This window comes from Solanum pennellii, chromosome 9, assembly GCF_001406875.1.
Source record: "Solanum pennellii chromosome 9, SPENNV200".
Lineage (NCBI taxonomy): Eukaryota > Viridiplantae > Streptophyta > Magnoliopsida > Solanales > Solanaceae > Solanum > Solanum pennellii.
Window position 1 is genome coordinate 5,252,140 of NC_028645.1, and position 24,103 is coordinate 5,276,242.

The window sequence follows — 24,103 nt, forward strand, 5'->3', positions numbered from 1 at the left end:
TATATATATATATATGATTTTTTTGAAAGTTAGCAGGTGCACATGCACCCCTCCATATAGTGTAGGTCCGCGCTTGCCTTCTTCACTTAATATAATATTGTTCTGAGCTTGATTTTATAAGATGAAAGTTGATGTTTTATTTTTGGGAAAAAGGTGTGAAAAATACTTCAATTTTGATCGAAATTATTGTTACGACATCAAACTTTATGGATGACCTTTTACGTCTGCACTATCTAATAATGTATTTTAAAATTATATATGTGTCCACGTGAAATCATAAATATTATATCATTATAAATAGTATCATGTCCACTAGAGACATACATACATTTAATATACACTATTAAATAGTGCGAAGGTAAAAGATCCTCCATAAATTTTTGTATCACTGCAATAATTTCGGTTGAAATTGAAGTATTTCTTCAGTCCATTTTCCCTTTATTTTTTCCTTATAATTGTTGATCTTGCAATGGTGAAATGAGAATAATCTAGATGGGCCTAAAGCCCATGGATTGAAAATACTTACTACATTTTCTACCATGGGGTGTGATATAGTATTTTATAAAATTTGACTTTATTGTGTATGTGATGATTCCATAACTTAAAGGTGATTTATGTTAAGATAGATTTTATGAAATAATCTACGTGGTAAATGAGTGGATGCCTTTTATGAAATATTTGGATAATTTTTCTAAAATATTCATGAGATTTAAGGAGTCTTGATTATTAAAGTATTTTGCTAATATATTGGGGAATTTGTATAATATTAAGGAAATAATTTGTGTTGTGGTGATGTCAACGGGTGTACATATAGTTCAAGTGTATTTCATTTTGTGGATATTTATTATTTTATTATTTTACTAGGTAGTAAATTCAAATTAGAAGATAATTGATCGTTAAGTATATATTTCATTCTTTTGTCTAGATATTATAACTATTCTTTTGTATTTGTATTTGTATTTGAGGGGTTTGTTGGTATTTTAGTTAATGGATGGTGATGCAAAATTAAATATTCATTCTCCTGAATTAATTTGGTTCATTTTCGTGAATTAAATTTGAAATTTAGTCAAGGGTCATGCTCCAATTTAATTAGATTCTTTTCTAAAATTAAAGTCGACAGTTTTTTTTCTTTTTTGGCGATCTAAGTCTTTCAAAGTGCAACAAATTACGGCTATCTCAATCTTTATCGGAGGGTGGAGCCAGGTGAATCCATTAGTATTTTTGTAGACTTTATACATTTATTAGAAAATTTAAAAAATATTATGCATATTAACTTGTAAATTTTTAAATGAATTGATTAAAAAACCCAAACTCCTAATCTTGATTCCGCCGCTGAATTTATCAGATCGAAATTGCACACAATATTTGTTACAATTTATTTAACAATTTTACTTTTGATTCAATATTGTATTATACTCCCTCCTTTATTTTTATTTGTTATATTCAGGCTTGACATATTTATTAAGAGAATAATAATTTGAGATAACAATTTCTCATACTGTTTTTATCATCTGATATTCAATATTGAATCTTTTAATTAGAAAAATAAAAAATTAATGCAAAAGAATAAAACATGAAAATAAAATCATATATTAAAAATGACTATAATTTTTATGATGTGCTCCAATATCAAAAAATGGAAACTAACCCTAAATCAGAAAGGTAATTCCTTCATCAATTATTTTTACCAACCATCATAATTTCCATTATACATGAGACATACCATGTGATCTTCCTAGCAACTTTCCAATGGTTGATATATTTATATTCAACCATTAACATATAAAGAAATAAGTTATCTATGCATAATAAATACAGAAGACATGTTAATTAATTAAGATCTGTGATTTCATAATGTTTTCTCATTCTATACAAGGATAATTTAATTAAAAACTGATCATATGTAACAGCTAGCCATGTGGGGTATCTATATCATCAACTTGGTACATTAATTCAAACAAGTTGGTGTAGATTGGATCTTGACTCATAAATATATTTTTTCTAGTACTATATGACAAAAATCAAAGATTAAAAAATTTAATCGTCCACGTGACATGTTGAATTTTGATCTTACCTGGAATTTATCAAAGAGTTGAAAATTGTTCATGTGGACTTAGGAAGTCTAACAAAGAAGTGTAAAAAACATTTTTTTTCTCGTCCAAAAAGCATCTAGGGTCAAATTTGCTGTTAAACTTTGTAAATAGTATAATGCACGATAAAAAAGGGTTTGATTTCGCATATAAGGACGCGCGCACATATACACACCTATAAGTATTCCGGGCTCAAAGATCAGAAAACGTCTTTCATTTTTCACCCCCTTAAAATATTACTCATCTTTTAATCCTTTAAACTTTTACAGAGGGTAAACAAATCATTTATACCTAATATTTATTTCAAAATCATATTGGTTTACTAATGTTCGAGTCAAAAAATAAAATTAAAATGTATATTAATTAACCACTCCTATTAACTTAACAATATATGAATTAATCGATGTAACTAGGATGTGAGTAAGTTTTTAGGGTCAAATTTGATTTTCAACTTTGTAAATGGTCTAATGGATGATGAATTTGTTTGATTTCTCATACAAAGGACCATCTTTTAAGCTTTGACCCTTGAAACTTTTAAGATGGATAACAAATAATTTTTTACTTAAAAACATGTGCCATATATTAAATAATATTATTACTAATCAAAATAAATATCAGATGTGAGTTAATTTTTATGTTCTAAATAATCGTATACCTTTACTAATACACGAGATATTTGTTACCTCACAACAATATTATAAATATAAAAGATAATACTATCCAAAAAAAGGTCCATCTCATTTGGCATTTGAAAGTAAAGAAATTGTCATATCGAAAGAGAAATTACACGTAAAATCCTTTATCTTATTCGAAAATGGTATTCATAATAAGTTCATATTTAACCAAACAAAACCTGATCAGTGCTTGTGAAAATCTGGATCCTTAACAACAGTCACTGGGCAGGTCGCAACAGACAATACATAATTGGTCACACTTCCCAAGAATATCCTGTTTTTATCAAAGAGATAAATATCCAAATGTTAATAACGATACACATCAATATACAAAATTAAACCAAAATACGAAATTAGATAAAGATACGACACGTAAACCTTCCTCCAACCTCAAATTTAATTTGTGATGAAAAATTTATCCAAATTAACAAAAGTTACCAATGTAAAACTTTAACTCACTCGATCTCCGTTAAAAAGAATTAATTACCTTTGGAGAGTACTGAGTCCTCTGCTACCCATAACCAAAGAATTCAACTTCAGATGTTCAACAGCTTCACATAATTTCTCCCTAGCATCTCCCCAATATAATTTAACAACAATTTTTATCTATAAAAAAATTAAACCAAAATAATTAAGAAAATTAATAATTATCAACAAAAATAAATAAATAAATGTAGATGATTGATTGAAAAAATGAAAATTAAACCTCTTTTTGCCTAGCAGCAGTATCAAGCAAATCAAGAAGTTCAATATCAGTCTCCACATCATATTTCTTCAACACCTCAGCCTCCCTAAACTCCACCAATGGAATTAAAGCTAATTCAAACAAAACAAAATCACGATCCGATCCGATCCAGTGATAAAATCAATTCACTTAAAAGATAACTATAGAGGGATTCGAATACTGGATCGATGAAATTAAAAGAAGAGAGATTTAGACTTACGAGAACCAGATTGAGCCCAGAGTTTATTACGAGATTCATCAGAAGAATGAGTCTTGATGTGGATGATGTAAAAAGTGTCACCTTTATCAGCCAAGTTATCAATTGCCCATTTCAAAGCTGTTTTGCTGCTCTTTGAGAAATCTACAGCCACACCAATTGTTCTGTCTTTCACCATTTTTGCTTTTTGATTCTTCTTCTACTCTGTTTTTCTAGTAAAAAGAGATACAGAGCATCTTATTCTGTGTGAACACTAAAAGCAGACAAGTATAAGATACGCGTTAACGCGAAAAAAGATAATCTTCTATTTTTTAATTTATATAATACAATTTAAATTTCCAGAGTCATGTATTTTATTAATAAATTTTGACATGAAATCTTTAAATATAATTTTGACTACGTTTATTATAAAAATAAAAAGTATATAATTTTTATTTAAAATCATATTCAATACAAATTATTGTGTCACCAATAATTAATTAAAGACCTTAAAAGGATACCTTTCCTTCTATTTTCTCCGCAATAAACATTTCAACAACGAAAGATAACGTACGTTGTTGTCTTTAGGCAGGCTACAGCAAATATTATATTCTCCCATTAGTAAAATAATATTAGTCATTTTCATCGTTGTCCCCCTCCACCCACTCAATTGAGCTAACCAAGGATCGAGAAACAGATTTAGAATTTAAGTTTTATAAATTTAATCAATCACTATTAATGAACTTTATCACGAAAATACTGAATTCATTTTTTACTCCTTCCTAGGAGTTTCCACCTTTTTTCTTGGCTCTCTAGGTGACTATCATTGACAATGACTCATACAAGTTTATTTAAACACATTTACTACTCCTAATCATCTATCATTTGTGTCTAATCTACTTAGTAACTCCTTTTTCTTTTTCTAATTCCTCAAAATGTCTCACACACACGACCATCAAGGAAACATGGACATGCCTCATGATCAAAATATGCCTATTATTATGAACATGGTGATGCAAATGAATTTCTTTTGGGGTAAAGATGTGACAATATTATTCAAAGGATGGCCAAACAATAACCTAGGCATGTACATATTGTCTTTGTTTTCTGTTTTCTTTATGGCTTTTGGTATTGAAATTATGTCAATGGGTCCAATAATGATCAACAAAAGCCCCATACGTGCTGTTGGGATTATTCAATCTGGGATTTACTATACTCTTCGTATGGTTCTTGTTTATTTTGTTATGCTTGCTGTTATGTCTTTCAACATTGGGATTTTCATTGTTGCTATTTTAGGTCATGGTTTAGGCTATATCGTTGTTAAATTCCGTGAACTTGTCGTGGACGAGACGACCACGGATTCAAATGGTACTCATCCTAAAGTTTAAAGGCTCTGAAACATAGTATACGTATAAAACTGGTGATCCAGAAATAACAAGTCAAAAGAAAGGGTTGAAAAAGGATGTACCACATGGGTAATTTCAATCTTTACTTCTTATTTTAGTTGAATATATTACCTCGCTAGATGGTAACATTAATTTTTGTTTTATATTAATTTCATCTTTTTCATGTGTGTAATTTTGTGGGATGATAATATGATATGATAAAATCAAATTTATTTGGGAAAAAGGCATAGATTTCTGCTTAAATTTGTTTCGAAAATGAAGTTATCTTTTGGACACCCACTTCTTCAAATCTTCTAAAAAAAGTTCTAAAAAAAATTTTAGTGGTGTTTTTAAAATTTAAAAGGGTATTAGAGTTGATTAGTAGTTTTAAGTTTTTGCCTCAAAGATTCAATCTTCGGTTTTTCATGTTCCAATAAGGATGACGTTGATAAAATTTCAAAAGGATATATGAATTGAGTGTGTTTGTAATTTTTGCCTCAAAAGATTTAATCTTTGGATTTTTACACTTTGTTCTTCTTTACTTATTTTTGCTTCAAGAATTCTTTAATGAGTTATTGAAAAAATCATTAGATTCAGACGGAAACATATAATAATATTCTGAGGATTGGATTTTGAACTGAAAAGTTTAAAGATTTGTTCTTTAATGAGTCGAATGAGTAAATGGAAATGGGTATATGGTATTGGGTTAATCGGGTTATTTCTAAAGGAATCCCGTTATTGGGTTAAAAATAGGGAATAGGTTTTTTTTAAAAAAAATAATCAGGCAATTGAATCAATTTAGGTCAATTTTGGGAATTCCGTCAAATGAAGGATAATTTTGGTGAAATTTGTGCCGGAAGAGATAAATTTAACTTCATTTTAACGGTGAAAATAAAGTTAAACAATAAGTCAAAGTTAAGAAATATTTTTTGACCCTTTTCCCTTTGATTTACTATTCAAAATATTTAACATCAAAATCTAAAAAAATATCATACGAACTATTTTAGTGTCGCGTACCCAAAAGTTTATGGATGGACAAATTATTGTCCTTGTTGAAAGATATTTATTCCTATGGCTGTTTGGACCTAAGTGAAGGGCAAGGTGGTAAAAATAAAAAGTTTATGGATTTTTATAGTTATTTCAAATCGATGAACTCTTGACACAAAGTACATGTGCTATAATAAAGCTTATTCTTCTGAGTAAATATTATATATTGAAATTTGATTAAATTAAATAAATTGAAATAAAATATTAAATAGTGAGCTTCAAATTTTAAATTTCTTTTACATTAAATTACATTAATTAAATATTATTAAGTAATATATATTGTTTAATATAAATTAATTTTAATTAAATAATAAAGATGTCGGTAAAAGGTTATCTATTCATGTAAATTAAAAAAAAAAGTGTAAACAAGTGTGTATAAGTTTTAATGTTCCTTAAATGAATAATGTTTGTTATTTTGTTAATCCAGATAATATTTTTTCCATTAGGCAAGTAAAGAAGTTTAAAGCTTTAGTGTATGAGTCACCTAAATTGCATTTTGACCAATTCATTGGATATCACGATACATCAATGCTACGTTAAGTTTCTTTTTCCACCCGTGTTTGGAATCTATATTAGAGATTCGATTAAATTTGAATCACACAGTGCATGGCCCATTTGAGGGTGACACTCCCAACAAGATTTTTTCATACTCAGGGCTTGAATTCGAGATCTCTGATTAAGGGTGAAACACTCCCACCAGTGCACCACAATCCATGTTAGTGCTACGTACATTAGTACCAGACAATTATATTGAAAAAATGCCTTTATATTAAGAAGAGCAAGAATTTTTAAAAAAATGACATCCCTTTGATGAGAAAGTCGAAAATATTGAATGAATAAATTAAAGTCGCAACTTTTGAAGTAAAAAACAAAAAATCAATGACTAAATAAGAGAAATAAAATCAAAAAAAATTCAAAACTCAATGAAACTTTCATCTACGAAAAAAATAAAAGATAAAATAGATCAAACAAATAAGATCAAATCGTCAATTTTTTACTAGTTATTGAAATCAGAAACAATAGAAAAATAAAAACAGTTTACAAATTTTTATTTAATTTAGAATTCTTAATCAGTGCTTGTGAAAATCAGGATCCTTGACCACCGTGACAGGACAGGTTGCATGAGACATTACATAGTTGGTCACACTTCCCATAAATATCCTGTTTTAACCAAGAAATTAAAATATTAATGGCAAAGGCAAATTAACGCGATACGCATAAATTCAAGATCTCTCTAAGGGCAAATTAACTAAATTCAAGATCTCTCTAAGGACAAATTAACGCGATACACATAAATTCAAGATCTCTCTAACAAACTAGATATCTTTTATGTAAATTTTCTAGATTAATTTAATATTATCTATCGAGATTCATGCTACAAAAGTCTTGAATGGTGTGCTTGGTTGAATTCCTACTTATTTACATATTTTTTTTACTTGCTAAAGAAATATAGATATATTCTCATTTAGTACATTTTTTCTCCTTTTATTAGTAATGCATCCACCTATATTTACCCTTTTATTAGATTTGACAGATTGTCGATTGATTCTCAATAGTTATCTTTTATATTTAGATTTGAAATTGATAATATGAGCAAATTCACACAAATATAATTTAAATTTTACGAAATAAATTTTGATTTTTAAAAAATTGGAAATTATGAAGAGAGCAATTAATTAAAGAAGGTACCTTTGGAGGGTAGTAAGGCCTCTACTACCCATAACCAAAGAATTTAATTTCAAATCTTCAACAGCTTCACACAATCTCTCCCTTGCATCTCCCCAATATAATTTGGTCACAAATTTTATCTATACAATAATCAATTAAAAAAAAAATAAACAAAACTAAAATTAACAAAAAATAAATAAATTGAAAAGGGATGGATGAAAAGATGTATAATAATAACCTCTTTCTGCCTAGAAGCAGTATCAAGCATATCAAGAAGTTCAATATCAATCTCCACACCATATTTCTCTAATACTTGTGGCTCCCTAAATTCCGCCAACGGAATCAAAGCTAATAGACAAAGAACAATTAATTATTACTGACTGTCAGTGTATATAAGTTAAATCTGTTTATAAAAAAAAAAAAAAGTTACAACTTACGCGAACCAGATTTAGCCCATAACTTATTACGTGACTCATCAGAAGAATGATTCTTGATGTGAATGATGTAAAAAATATCATCTTTATCAGCCAAGTTATCAATTGCCCATTTCAAAGCTGTTTTGCTACTCTTTGAGAAATCCATTGCAACACCAATTGTTCTATCTTTCACCATTTTTTTTTTTTTTTTTAGTGATGATTTTTCTTTATGATGTTGTTATAAAAAGAGATGCAAATTAAATACTTTGTTCTTGCGTGTGCAAAATGAAAGCAAAAAAAAGGCACAAAAAAAGGGGGAAAAGGTATAAAAGATGGTTTGGTTTGGACAGCTATTTAAGGATACCTTACCTAGTCTTCTTTCGTTTTCAAATATGTCCTAACGATTTACATGTGGACAAATATTTATTATACCCCACTTGTGCATTATGGACTTGCAATAATTGACTAATACATAGAGGCTAATTATATACTCATGTATACACTTAGATATTCGTACGTAATCGATATTCAATAACCTGATTAATTAAGCTTTATGTCGTAGAGCTAAGAAGTATTTTCTACTATGAGATGTCATGTCAGAATTTAAATTTAAGATGTTTGATTAAAGATGGTGTAATATCATTCATCTACTGAATGATGAACACCTTATACTTTGATTTAAGCTATCAAGCAAAAGATAAAGTTGATTTTGTGTGGTCATTTTTTTTACAGTTGTAGTTTTGCGTTTGTTTCGGTACAAATGAGACATAGAACAGTAATAACTAAAGATTTTAATTTACGATTTAGAAAAAATAAATTAAAATGATTACTATGGAATCAAAAAGTAGCAAACATAACTGTTTTATACTGCTCCTCTTGATTAATGATGAAAGTAAATATAAAAGGAATGTTATTATTTATTTGCTGATTAAGTAATAAATATCAAGTATGATTAAATTTTATCTCGTTAAAGTTATTTCCCTCTTTTGTTAAACTTGAGGGGCAGAAAAACTAAAAATAAACACAAAATCATTCCTTCCACCTTTTAGATTTATTTTAATAAAATATTGAGTCAATTTTTAATACGTCTAATTTTGCCTTCTTAAAAAGGTACAATCACAATTACTAGTGTGCCTTAACGAGCAATTATGTTGCGTTATTAATGAGATTACCCTTATTGAGACAAAATTATTATTGTAATCTAAATGGATAAGTCTGACAACGAATTCTTCTTTATGTGCTAATTGACCATATATATGATATATTTTTTTTTTCTAGAGATAATGGGGAAAATAATTTTTACGTTTAGATTAGGTTCAAAATAAGTCTCCTAAATAAATTTTTAGATAGTTTTAATTCTTTAAATTTGTCAAAATAAATATATTTTTTTGCTCCATCAAAATATTTTACCAACTCTAACGGTAATATTCAAATTATTCCAAATTCGAAGGGAAATTTTGAAATAACTGATAAAGTTATTGTGATAATATAAACATGAAAATAATTTTTTATAATATAAAATTATGAAACCCTTATAATATGATTCTCGAACTTAATAAAACTTTGATACACCAAATTGTCCTTTATATTAAGACGAATAACCTTCAAAATTCCAAGTGGACATAGTGTGTGGTAGGTAATGTCAAACATAGAATTGGATAGCAGACATCAAGTGGATATTATTTCGAATAATAAATGTGAATAAAGAAATAGAAATAACATGTTATAATGTAGAGATTTTGAATATCATGGAGATATTAGGTTGTAATCCACTCGTCTGGTCCATTAAATGCCGCCTCCACATGTCCTTAAATAATATTTATTTTAGTTTACAATAAAAGTTTAATTTGATAAAACAATATATTGTCATTTGTTGTGTAATTGTTGATCAAATCAATCTTTTAAAAGTTAATTACGTATAAAAAACATATGAAAAATTATTGTGATTCATCAATCTTGTATACAATATTTCATTTTCCAATATCATATTTGAATGGTTAGCTGTGTAATCGTCTGAGTTTTCAATTTGAACTATCATATATAATTATTTATTAAAATATATTTTAATTATCAATAGTTTATTTTTTTACGTGAAAATTGATACATAATTGATAATATGTAATTCAAGTAGAAAACTTGCCCACCTAATAATCAAGATATGAAAGTCAAAAATTCAAAATAATTTAAATTTACGTTGATCTATCACTCATATTAAAACTTGAACTCTATATTTTTGAGCCTTTTTTTTTTAGATAATAATGAGATCAATTATTCGTTGCTTCATTTAAAAGAAATGCCTCCCATGAGAATATGTCTGATTGACGCTGAAAGAAATGATGTGAAAAGAAGTTCTTTAATTTAATTATGCCAAAAAAAAAAAATCAAAGACAAAAAATACTCTAATGGTATCTAAAGCATTTTTATATTGGAAGATAGCATAAATGAATATATTTGAGGGCTATGACAACATCTTTTTTCTAGCTTTTAGTTCTATTATTAATGATTATAAAAAGAAATTTAACACGTTATAACAAAAATAATTATTAGCGATAAATAATTTTTAATTAGTGTAAAATATATATTTTTAACGGTAATTGACACTCTTTTTATATGTCTCTAAAGTCTTTAGCGACATTAGAAGTTGCTTCTAATAACACTTAAATAATGCTGATAAAGACTTTAGCACTCTTTATTAATATCAATATTTAATGCCGCTAAAAGATAATTACATTATTTTTTTTCGAAAAATTAGATAATATATCAATATATATATAATTTAAATTCTTTAAATTCCTACCGTCAATATTTCTATCATTTTTTTAGAGGAAAAATCTTTAAAAAATGTGGAGCCATATTGGCTAAGAGATAAGGATGTGAAAGGTGGGTAGGAGTATATACTGTTGGGAAAACGCGGACAAGCACAAAAGTATATATGGTAAAAGTAATGGAAATAAAATGGGAAAATAACGACACCAAGAATTTTACGTGGAAACCCTTCTGAATAAGGGAAAAAACCACGGGCCAAGAGGAGCAACTGATATTATTATAGTAAGGAATTTTACACTGTGTAGTCACGAATACAACACTCAAAGTGACTACTACACACTCAAAAGGAACAACACTCTTTTGGTTTCCGTCTTACTAAAATATCGCTCACACTCTATTTTTCTTCACAGACTATTTTCTTATATAGTCTATGGAATACCTCGCTTTGCTCTCAAAATGGTTTTTCTCTCTAACTTGGTGTGTTCTACAAATGAGCAAGAATGCTCTATTTATAGAAGGATAAAACCATACTTATGTCACTAATGACATAGGTAAATATAGCAAAGTCAAAAATGGTTGCAAATCTTACCAATTTGCCAACTACCAAATCTTTTCTTTTCAACTCCAATTACTATTCTTTTTTAACAATTGTTTCTACCAATTGAATAGCTAAAGTTGACTAAAAAATGGGATGGATTCAACATATACTCATTTATTTGGTCATATCTATTAGCGATAAAACACATAAATTAGCTTGTCAAATTACACACTAAGGGTAAAATAAGAATAATGTTATAATATATATATTGATTTTATGAAATAACAATTGGTATGGATTAACTATTTACAAGAGGGATGAGATATAAAAAGAAACAAAGGAAGTAGTAGTTAATCTCAAATTTGACAAATAGCTTTTTTTTGGAACAGCCGCAAGTAAATCATGTTTATTCTTATTTTTTTAACTTAAATAGTATGAAAAAGGATTTAATGTCTCTAACTTATATGGAAGAAAAAGTCTTTCATTCACCTATTGGATAAAAAATATTTTCTACGTTCTTGTTTGGCTTTAAAATGCCCCTCCAAGTAGCAATGTTTATTGATCAAGGTCTTAATTCAATGAGGACTAAATTAGAGTCTGTTTGGATTGAAGGGTAACTTATAACTTACATTGATAAGCTATAAGTCCATTCAAACGGATTATTGTTGATCTATATGTATTGATTCGACTTAACCATAATAAACTCAAATTTCTAAATATGAATTGACTTCCCTAATTCCTTTCTTCTTCATCGTATATTCCTTTATTATTTTTTAACTAAGATTCTGCAATTATTTCATGGAAAGAACTTGTTATTGTTAATTATCTTACAATGTGAGCCATTAAAGAAGCTCGAAGCTCAAGTTAGAAAAAGGAAACTTACATAAATATACTATAATAAAAAAATATTTACCATTTATAGCAATAATATTTTTTTCACTTGATCACTTTTAATTCATTTATAATACAAGTTTAATACATATTATAGATTTAACAAAGCATTGCTATAAATGGTAATAAACAAAAAGTATCGCTAAAATCAGTAATTATTTTTTAAAATGTGTTAATTTATGTAATTTTTCCATAGAAAAATTATTTTAAAAAATTGTTCATATGAAAACATTGGAGTTGTAGGCCCAATTAACCAGCATAAGAAATCTTATTTAAGAAGTTGGGCTTCGTATTGTCCAATTTGAATTGGTATGGTCAATGGTGTACCAATTAAGACACCAAATTTACATATATTAGCCACATTTTCATAAGTTCGCACAAAATGTTTATTTATCACCTTTTAGGCTAACTAAAGTAGCAATATCTTATTTTATTTATTTTCTAAATGACTTCATAGCATCGTGATACTCTTGAAATAAAGTATCAAGTTTCAATATATGTGTATATAATGTATCAATATTATTTTTCATCTTTGAGTTACATCGTGTATATAAAAAATATTATGTGTTTTTCCTATATAGTGAGGAACAACTTTCACATTGTAGCTTGCCTAATTGCATTTCATAGTAAACTTTATGTTTGCTATACGTATATACAAAAGAAGCTATGGATATTTCTATACATATACACAAAAGAAGCAATTGTTTAATCTGTTTCGGTATACATATACAAAAGAATCAATTGTATAATATGTGTTTGTATAAAGAGAGAAAGAAACAAGAAAACTAGGCGTGGAAAGATTGTATATGTATAATCATAAGTGTATCGGACGATAGATATATGCATTTGTTTTATATATACATTTTTCTCTCACTTTATACAAACACAAACGCAATGTATACATTTGTGTATGTATAAAGTGAGAGAGGCAAGTGAGAGTGACTAGCGAGATTTGGGAGAGGGGAACGATAATATATGTAAATATACAATTTTCTCTCGTTTTATACATACACAAACGCATTTTATACATTTGTGTTTGTATAAAAGCAAGAGAGGTGATCGAGATAACACCAGGGAGAGAGGCGAAATAGCAACAGTTTGCTATGACGTACAAATAAATTAAACTTTGTTTATAACATTTAATTTGAATTAATAGTTTGCTATTATATACAATTTTTCTTATATTAAAATATGCAAATTGAGTTATATACATTTTATGTATACACGTATTAGTATTTTGTTGATTTTTTTTACTACAATTAAAATTTGCATACGTATAATGTATACATTTGCATGTTTGTTATTATTATAGTTTTCTTACATATCTTGAACATCTACTGATATAATTTTTATTTTGGTAAAAATATGTATACCTGTAATATACTCTCCTGCAGGTTGGTCCTTTTTAATCTTATTAGTAATTTTTAGATACGAAAAAAATGAGATTTTAACTTCAAAATGATTAAGTCGTATATTTAGCCAAAATTAACATACTTAGGTCTATTTTCCACTATCACTTCAGACAACTTTGCGTTAAATTTTCTATATATTGCAGAAATAATATTTATATTTATACTATACATATTGTAAAATATATCCAACGTAATTTTGGATTAAAAATAGTCAAAAATAGATATACAATAAGGCTCTATGGCTATAATTTCGGTGATTGCTCTCCATCGCTATAATATTGTTTGCTACAGAGGATGCGGTTGGTATATTTCATTGTCTTATATTTCGCTTGCGAATATACAAATAAAGTCAGTATATACAAATACTTTTAGAAATTTTTCAGGACTCTATTTGTATATTTCGCTAGTCAATGATACAAACATGATAGTTTATAACGAATTTTTCATAAACCATATACAAATAGCTATGATAAAGCCTATACGAATTCTAAATTTATGTAATCAAAAACCGAATCATACATATTTTGAATTTATATAATTCGAAAACCAAAAAAAATGGATAACAGCTTTTGATCCGAAGACAATTGACATCGTATCAAACACTTTAGGCCCGCAACAAATGGACCCGCTTGACATCCACCAGAGACCAGAGTAGACTAGGCCCATCAAGTACCTCATCCTTTGACCTTTGTGGTTAAAGCCTTTTTCTATTTTTTCTTCAAATATATTTGCTACTATTAATTATTTTGATGCGTCTAAATACATGCATATCGGTATCTAAGTAACAAATCTTGTACGTTTCATCCATCTTCCTCGCAATTCTCCTATAAATTTGAGATACATAACAATATTACAGTCTATTTCTATTTTAATGTATGATGGCCAAAATATATATATATATATATCTGAGTATATTTTTCTTAAAAAATCTGAAAATTATCCAAATAAATGAGACCAAGATATCTAAATCCACATATTGTGGGACAAATCAATTGAGACAATCAACAACAACATAAAGTCTTTCTTCTTCTTTTCCCCAATTTTTTGAGGATCACATTAAAATATTTGATATACTTAATATATATTAATTTGAAACATAATTTTTTTTAAAAATAATACTTTTTAAATCTCTGTATTAAATCAAATCTAATAAATAAATTAAAACAAAAGAGTAATTCCCCCACCCCACTACCGCCACCATCATAATTTATCGAAATAAGAACAAGGTTTTCATATCATTAACATTGTAACAGAATGGTAAGTACTCTTTTATTCTTAATTAGAGGTTTTGAGTTTGAGTTTTCCTGGATATAGTTCACCTTTATTATAGAACGTTCTATCTTTTAATGTGATTTTTTTTCATACGAATCTAAATTTAATCAAGCTCTAATCAGGAGCGGCTCAAACATATTAGTGGCCTAAAGCAAAAATTAAACGGGGCCTTAAACTTGAATCTTTAATAACTTTTATACAATCGATTTCTTCTAGTTTTCAGTTGATAATATAATCGTTCTTATTTTAAATTATTTTTATTAGATAAAATACTCTGAATATGTAAAATTTCTTCTAATAATTCATTAATTTTCATGAAAAGTTCATTGTTTCTACAAATAGTTTCAATATTTATTAAAAATAATAATAACTTATGACCTATTATTATTAAAAATGAGGCCCCTTAAATTTAGAGGCCTATTGCATGTTTTTTTTAAAACTGTCGAACCACCCCTGACTCTAATATAAATATCGAATACTAAATGAAAAATCAACATACTAAGTAATAAAATTTGTTAAAATTTAAGGAATCCCATAGTGTAATTCAATAATTACATTCTGTCCCGACAAATTTAGTATTTACAAAAAATCCCTTAAATTTGTTGAGCCGTGATACTTTAGACTCTAGTGATACATGGTAAATGATACATGGTAATTTTAAACTGTTGACGGAAAACGGTACAGTTAATGTTGTTAATGAAACAGCTAAATTTACGGTAACATATCATTAATCAGCATAAAATCAGCACTTAATTAGATATTAATTTCAAATTTTGAAAAACAAAGATTATATCATCTATTTTGAAAACAATTTTTTTGAACAATCTGTTAAATTTCGAACTACAGTAATTTTTATTGTTGTTACAGTGGATTTTTCAAGATGAATACTTCGATTTTGATGAGACATTCCGGAATTTGGGTGAACAAATTGCAGAATGAAAGTTACAAAATCGACGGAATCGTTGTTGGAGATTCAATTTCGTATCTAATACATGTATCAGAAACGTCGACTAAACAATATACACACTGATTCTATATGTATCATCAAGTACAGTTGATGACACATTTATTAAACTTAGTGAATGATACATTATAACAATTTTCAAAACATGTATCAGTACATCAACTAAACAACTAATACCTTACTGATACATGATATCAGTTTTCAGAAATTCATATTATATGCAAAACATGTGATACATATCTACTACATGTATCAGTGAATTGACTAAACACTGTACACACTGATTCTATATGTATCATCAAGCACAGTTGATGACGCATTTACTAAACTTATTGAATGATACATTATAACAATTTTCAAAACTTCATGATACATATAAAATATTATGATACACAACAAATTCATGTATCAATTCACCATCTAAAACACTATACACACTTATTCAAATGTATCGGCAAGCACACTAGATTCCTTAAAATTTTTACTAATTTCAACAACAGTTTTAAGTACCAAAATACTAACCCAAGACAATGTAGGCCTAACAACAATGTTTGCTGCTTCTTTTTTATTTTTTTGTTGTATTTTGACAACCTTTGATTTTGATGTTTCGCCAGAGTCTTATATCCTTCTATTAATTAACGGATCAATTACTATGATGTAATAGAACAATTAACAAAAACAAAAAAGAGAAGAAAAGACGAACTGATGATGGATTAATAATAAAAAGATGCTGGGTTAAGACGATTACAGATTAAGAAGAAAAAGATGATGGATTAAGAATAAAAAGAAGAAACCAATAAATTCTGCTGGGTTAAGAAGAAGGAAGATGATTATGGAAAAAAAGGAAGTGAAACTTGATGGAGTAAGAAAAACGGGAGAAGTTAAGAGTTGTCCTGATTTTTGAAATTTGAAATTTTTTGAATTTTGAAATTCAAAATTTCAAAATTAGTTCTTTTATTTAAAATTAATTAAAATTAATAATTCAAAATAAAAAAACTGATTTAAAAGGTTGTGTGTTTAAATGGAGAAAATTAAAAATACAAAAACTGATTTAAAAGGTTGAGTATTTTAATGGAGAAAAAATAGGCATTAAAATGGGTAATTGTGTATTATAGGAGAGAGAATGTAATGTATCTATAAACTTACGCTAAAATTAAAAAAAAGGAAATTATGTAATATTTTAAAAAAGAAGGGAAAATTAGAGAATATAAAACTTATAATTGTGTATTTAAGTTATTTTTCCATAAAATTTTCCTAATTACGAGGCCTGATCTACATTTACTCACTGTACATGAAAATTACCTCGTACTGGTAACATTTTTCTTATGCAGAGTCAATATAGAGTAAAGTAGATGAATAAATAAGGTGATAGCTTTACTGCCTATAAACATAAAGTAAATTTAATACAAGCTGGTGCAGCATAATGTCTACTGTGTAAAGTCATTTTTGTAACATTAATTAGTGTGATATATGTCTCTGTGCGACTATTATTGATAGTTCATATAAATACATACTCTTATCTCTTTTATCAAAATAATAATATCGTCTTCGATAGTCGTTCACTATTAACTTGATTTATTTTTTAAGAAATATAGTAATAAACAATAGGAGAAATATTATTATATTATTTTTTAATTTTATCAAATTTAATACTTTAAAAATAGTATTAATAATAAATAAGTATTTAATAATAAAAATAAAAAATAAATTATTTATTAATTCGTATAGACAAAACAAATATTATTGAACAGAGAAAATAATGACCGTAATAATTGAACCTTACTTAGGTTGTTTTGAATCATTATTTTCAACCTACCCCATAATTATTATGCATATATCATACACTTTAATGCAGATTTAAAGGTGGTTCGTCCATAAAATCAATCAATTTTTATTTTTATTTTAAATGCATACTTCTTTAAAAAAAAAAATGCTTGGAGTAACTTTTATAAAATTTTCTCATTTTCCACAAGATACCTTCTCAAAACTCTTGTATGTAAAAAATATACTATAACGCAACTATTAATATTCTTTTATATAAAAAGATAAAGGCATAAGATTTTTTAGAATTATAGTAAGATAATCAGCAGCATATTTATCATTTTTTGTATTATTTATATCTTTAAATTATGCTAGAATTTTATTATGAAATTAATTAATTCATATTATTTAAACACCTTGAATTATTATGGATGAATTTTTGCCGTTATCTCAATGTAGCTTTTGCTGCTATCTTTATACACTTTTTGATGTGAATTTTTGGTCTAATTTGAGCTACAATTTCGGTGTAGTTATTTTCAAGTATAACATTATCTTAATAGCCACAACATATATTAATTGCTAACACAAAATGGTGCAATCTTGCCAATTAAATTTATAAATTTATGAGTAGTAGAATCATTGTTTAATATAAAAATATAAATAATAGAAAATAATTTAATTCAAAAAATAATAAAACTCACTTTTAATTTAAATGTATAACTGATAATTACATCATAATTTAAAAGGTGTTATCCTTGTCCCAGAAATTGATAATGCCATCCATTATAATCTCTTTTCCTGTCTTCCATTTTATAGACAAACTTTTCTTTTTTTTAATACTATGTTTGGTAAAAAAAATATATTGTTCGATATCTGAAAATTCTTAAGCTTTAGTTTTTCTATATTAACCTGGTTAATGACTTGCTCTTGTAGCACAAAATATCATTACTTTCTTGGTTTTAAAATTGTTATTGCGTTTGTTTTAAAAATTATATTATTTGTCTCTCTAAAAATAAAACATATCAAATTTAGTCAGCTATAATAACAGATACCTGATAAAAACGCTTCAACAACGAAACATATCTAGTAAAAATTCACAAGTGAATCTGAGAGGATTAGGCCATAGGTATATTCCGACATTATTTCTACCTTGCATGAGATAGAAAAATTATTTTCAATAATTCACTGATTCAAAAAAGTGCATTTAAAAATATGAGTTGCTAGAAATACCATGGAAAAAAAAGTTCATGACAATTTTTTTTAAAAAAAATATTTTTCAATTTTGATTAAAAAAAAATAGGAAGAAATTTGGGTAATATTGTGAGATATCCCCCAAATTATGCAAACTTTAAGAAAATGGGAGACAGATGGTCAAAATATAAAATTTGTTTTGCATATACAGCTAAAAACCATTGAGGGAACTCGCCGTCAACAAAACGACGACGTTTGGGTAACGTCTTGCGTTAATCAAGGCGACATGTCTCCTCGTAGTGCACACTTCACCATTACCTTCTAATTAAATTCTTAATTAATCATTTTAGATTTGACACATTAATACTCCTATTAAGTATTTTAACATATCAAAAAAAATATATGATATTAATTAATAAAATATATTTTTATTTTTGATATGTTAAAATGATATGAACACACGAAAACACAATGAAAATTGATTCATTTTCAAAAATGAGTCTGTAAATGCAAAAATATGTATTAAAAATAACGGAATATACGTAATGTTTTTCCAATTCATTACAAAGATTTTCATATATTTATTCCAGAAAAATATTTAGAATGCCTCAAAGGCGCAAGATCCATGAGCTAATACACACGATAAATGACAAAGATCGAATAATTTCTAAAAGTTAGCTCGTAAATGTGAAAATATGAGTGAATAAACGGCAAGACTATACGTAATGCTTCCCAACTCATTACGGAAGTCCTCATAGTTTTTTCAGAAATATTTTCTAGATGCCCAAGGGTGTCAGATGCAGGTGTTAATACACACGTAAAACGGTGAAAGTCGGACTAAAAATTGGCTCGTAAATGCAATAATATGCATGAAAGAATGGCAGGGGACTATACTTAATGGTTCTCCAACAAATTAAGGAGGTACTCATATAGTTTTTTAAGGAATTTTTTTTGGATTTCTCAAAGATGCTAGATTCATGGGTTAATACACACGAAAAATGATGAAAGTTGCGTAATTTCTAAAAATTGACTCGTAAATGTGAAAATATGCATAAAAAATGGTGGGACTATACGTTATGTTTCCCTAACTCATTACGAAGGTCCTCATATAATTTTTCATTATAAAATTATGGATGATCCTAAAGCGCTAGATCTATGGGCTAATACATACTAAAATCGATTAAAATTAGGTAATTTTAAAAAATTGATTCATAAATATAAAAATATGAATAAAAAAACAACATAACTATATGTAATGCTTCCAAACTCATTACAAAGGTTCTCATATAGTTTTTTTAAAAAAAAATTTAATGCTCAAAGTCAAATATATTAAATTCATGGGTTAATATATATTAAAAAATGATAGAAGTTATGTAATTTCAAAAAATTAACTCATAATAAGTAAAAGTGAATGAAAGCAGTAACTACATGAAACAAATACTCTAATAAATGCACCTTTATTTAAGAAAAAAAAAGTAATTAGTGTATGTAGTCAAATTAACTAGAGTTCAAAAGCATCCATTAATAAAATGCACCTTAAATTAAAACATTTTGTTAGTCAAAAGATGCCAAGTAATGTGAAGGATGAATAAGTAATTAATACCGTAAAATATAAAGAGAATTATATTTTTTTTTTGTTGTATTTAAAGTGATATTAAATAAAAGTGTAAAATTATTATGGACAAATAAAAATAAATCGTGTAATCAGTACATTGACATGATAACTAGTGTAATTATGGTGAGGAGAAGGCATTAATTATGGAGACAATTCAATGATTGAAAGAGCACTATAATAATTTTGTCTTGGTTGAAATTTGCAGATAATCAAGAATTTAGGGGTAGTTAATTATAGTTTGGTTGGTCAACTTTTAAAGTGTCTTAATAATCTCACCAGCCCTTCAACAACTAATCCTTTAATTTTGTTGGTTAGGATTACTAATTTTTGCCTAATGGCTCTTATAATGACGTATTTACTTTAGTTTAAGACTATAGAGTAACTTTTTTTAAATTATATATGAAATTAAAATATCCTAGATGGATTTGCATTTTTTACTTCTTCATATTCAAACATTCTTGGAGAGTACTTTTTCTAGGGAGAATTGCATTTTTGGTGATTCCTTAATTATTGATAAATTATAATCTTGATTTTTATTGTATATGATTAAAAAAAACAAATTTAATTTTTAATTGATTAACACGTCTATTTTGGTGCCTTTATATAAAGAATATGTTATGTTTTACTATTTTTAATGTATAGTTATCAAATATAGATAACGACATGAGGTTAAGATAATTCATGGTAATGAAATAGTGAAAAGGAAAATAAAATTGTGAAAATTCACAAGCACGCAAAGGAATGAAAAATGTAAGTCTCATACAATTAAATGTTAAATATATTTAATTAAATATCACATAAATTAAAATTAAAATTTATCAATAACTGGAGCCAAGTGGAGTAAGAGATTCATTCTCTCGTATATATATAAAACATACTAAATGTTCTTGACTTGTTCATATATTTTATTTTATTTTATTTCATATTTTAAGCATTTTAAGTAAAAATTCTGGCTCTTTCGTTGTCTATAAAGAGGCAACAATTTTTTTACATTTCTTTTTATTAATTATTATTTGTAACTTTTTTATTTATTTAAGGAAAAATGCACAAGTATCTCCTCAATCTATGTTCGAAAAGAGACACACTTATACTATACTAACGTCCTATTACTCCCTGAACTTATTTTATAAGTAATTTTCTAACATTTTTAGCGTACGTGGCACTAGTTTAAAAAAAAGTCAACCATCATTGGGCCCACAAGATAGTGCCACGTAAGTCAAAAAGGGGTTAAAAATTATTAATAAAATAAGTTCAGGGGGTAATAGAACCTTAGTATAATATAAATGTGTCTCTAAGATTTCAGGCATAGATTGAGGGGGTACTTGAACATTATCCCTTTATTTAAAAAACCAAAGGATGGTGATTGGCCATAGAAACAAAAGTCTAATTAAAAAAGAGATCTAGATCTACAAGAAAGAAAATATAGTGGATAAAAGTAGTGTTACATCATGTGCACTATCTTGTCATTGTAACCTAACAAATGGACACTTGTTCTTCCTAAATCATTCAACCACAATGTTCCAACGTGGGATCGACTAATATGAGTATTTGCTAAGTTTTATATCTATATTTGTCTATAGATCTTGGACCTTTTATGATCCATCTAACACCATCTCAATTACTTTATGCTCATATTCTTTGTATGTATGCACCCTCCCCTCCTATATAAATACACTTTTTTACTGATTCGAAAAACAAAACATGACAACTAAAAAGAATCAAGAAAGTATCTCTCATATAAGAACAACAACTATTGCCTTTGAATTCATGCATTTAAGAGGATAGATCTATAATCTCCATAGGGAATCTTGAAATTTTATATACAAGAGAGTATATAAATATAATATTTCGATCATGTTTTTTCAATTTGTCAATTTTAAAAAATTCTTATAGATATTTTGAATTTTGTGTACTAACTATAGTGGTGATCTCCATTTAAATTCTAAAAGTATTAAAATTTTAATTTTTTAAAAATTTATATGAATTTATGTAAAAAGATATGATGCAAGTCTTAAAATATGTGTTGATCATACACCATGTCAATTACTTTATGTTTATTCCTTTTATCTTCATTAATATAAGAAACATTATTGTCATTGAGTTCATGCACAATTCTCTTTAAAGAGGACAGATCTATAATTTTCATAGGGAATCTTGAATTGTAAATACATGAGAATATAATTGATAGTCTATTTGACACTCTTGTTATTATTTAAAAAGTCAAATTATTTTCTCACTATAACTTTCTCAAACGTTGTAAAATATTTTGAATAACTATGCTAATTTACTTTTCACGTAATTCTCAAATATATAAGTTACATATTATTTGTCCATATTACATAACTATTTGTTTCAAATTACTTGTCAATTTGTGAAATCAAAATTAATATTTCTTTCTTATTTTGTTGTTAAAATTAATTCATTTTGAAAATATATACTATATAGTAAAGTTCTAAAAGAAATCCTTTGTTGCTCATTTTGATATTGATGAATAAGACACATAAATAGTGTATTAAAAAAAATTTAAAGTTTAAATGAATAATAAAATATCAGTATTATGAATTTCTCAAGAGACATGTAAGAAGAAATTGTGGATGAATAATATGAGAGGAAGAAAGTAATAAAAATGAAATTTTTATTTCTCAATTCACATTAAAAATTGAAGAGCAGAAAGGATATCGAATATCGAATATGTACGTATTAGCTCTACCTCGTTAAGTTAGAAGATCTAAAAATTGAGATAGGACAACTAAATGATAGAGAAAGTTTACATCTATGGAATTACTTATTCTTTGACTTGTCTAGTAGTAGTCTAAGTTCACAAGACTTAACCTAATTAAAGCTTGAAGAGTATGTGACAAAATTCACTTTGTCCCTAACCAAAGAAACAAATAGAGGATATTGTGCATAGAGATTCTATTCTAAATCACTTGAATTTGAACAAATTAAGGAGAAAAGTTGATGAATTGAAAATACTTTAATCTTAGATTAGCAAAACAAGATTGATTTTTAGTCTTGTGATACACTAGTGCCAACGTGCATATGCACATTATATACCTACTAAGAAATAGTCTTGGCTTCATGTTGGACATACACTAAAGCAAAAGTGACAACTAATGGCAATAGATTTTTATTAAATATTGTGTTAAAATATTTGATGTTAATTGAGTTAATGTTATTATAAATGTCGCTAAAATTTTTAATGACATGTATAGATTACTAAATAAAAATATTAATATTATATTATTACTGTTAAATACAATATAATATAACAAAAATTGTATTTTTATCGCTGCATAATTATCGCAAAATTCTTTATCTGCCTTATTGACAATTTATTTTTTGTTTTTGATTTTTCATCTGCTATCTGGTACCTACATTAACGTCTAGTTAAATTACTTAAAATCGAGAACTTGATTAAGAATGAAGGAATATTTATCAACCTCGGTGATGAAAACAGATTAATGGTGGATGATTTGATGGGAATTGTCTT

At 26.9% G+C, this 24,103-nt stretch overlaps 3 protein-coding genes across 3 annotated transcripts; 1 reads left to right on the forward strand and 2 right to left on the reverse strand.

Moving 5' to 3' along the window:
* Positions 1-2,804: 2,804 nt before the first annotated feature.
* LOC107029487 (universal stress protein PHOS32-like) lies at positions 2,805-4,002 on the reverse strand. Its single transcript, XM_015230915.2, has 4 exons — positions 3,709-4,002; positions 3,471-3,580; positions 3,252-3,370; positions 2,805-3,038 (listed from the first exon to the last, which is right to left on the reverse strand). Exons 1-4 carry the CDS (start codon positions 3,881-3,883, stop codon positions 2,948-2,950), a joined length of 495 nt encoding a protein of 164 aa, XP_015086401.1. The 5' UTR covers positions 3,884-4,002; the 3' UTR covers positions 2,805-2,947.
* Positions 4,003-4,649: 647 nt separating this feature from the next.
* LOC107030801 (copper transporter 1-like) lies at positions 4,650-5,072 on the forward strand. Its single transcript, XM_015232048.2, has one exon. It carries the CDS (start codon positions 4,650-4,652, stop codon positions 5,070-5,072), a length of 423 nt encoding a protein of 140 aa, XP_015087534.2.
* Positions 5,073-7,083: 2,011 nt separating this feature from the next.
* LOC107030560 (universal stress protein PHOS32-like) lies at positions 7,084-8,525 on the reverse strand. The gene is made up of 4 exons (XM_015231830.2): positions 8,222-8,525; positions 8,023-8,132; positions 7,806-7,924; positions 7,084-7,277 (listed from the first exon to the last, which is right to left on the reverse strand). The coding sequence occupies exons 1-4, from the start codon at positions 8,394-8,396 to the stop codon at positions 7,187-7,189; spliced, it is 495 nt and encodes a 164-aa protein (XP_015087316.1). The 5' UTR covers positions 8,397-8,525; the 3' UTR covers positions 7,084-7,186.
* Positions 8,526-24,103: the final 15,578 nt, after the last annotated feature.

Bases quoted from the DNA above. Each gene is read 5' to 3' on its own strand.
- LOC107030560 (XM_015231830.2), bottom strand. From the start codon at position 8,396: ATGGTGAAAGATAGAACAATTGGTGTTGCAATGGATTTCTCAAAGAGT. The intron at 8,133-8,221 runs GTAAGTTGTAAC...TTTGTCTATTAG, and splicing joins ATGGGCTAAATCTGGTTCGC to CTTTGATTCCGTTGGCGGAA. The intron at 7,278-7,805 runs GTACCTTCTTTA...TGGTTAAAACAG, and splicing joins GGCCTTACTACCCTCCAAAG to GATATTTATGGGAAGTGTGA.
- LOC107029487 (XM_015230915.2), bottom strand. From the start codon at position 3,883: ATGGTGAAAGACAGAACAATTGGTGTGGCTGTAGATTTCTCAAAGAGC. The intron at 3,371-3,470 runs GTTTAATTTTCA...ATTTTTTTATAG, and splicing joins CTGCTGCTAGGCAAAAAGAG to ATAAAAATTGTTGTTAAATT. The intron at 3,039-3,251 runs GTAATTAATTCT...TGATAAAAACAG, and splicing joins GGACTCAGTACTCTCCAAAG to GATATTCTTGGGAAGTGTGA.
- LOC107030801 (XM_015232048.2), top strand. From the start codon at position 4,650: ATGGACATGCCTCATGATCAAAATATGCCTATTATTATGAACATGGTG.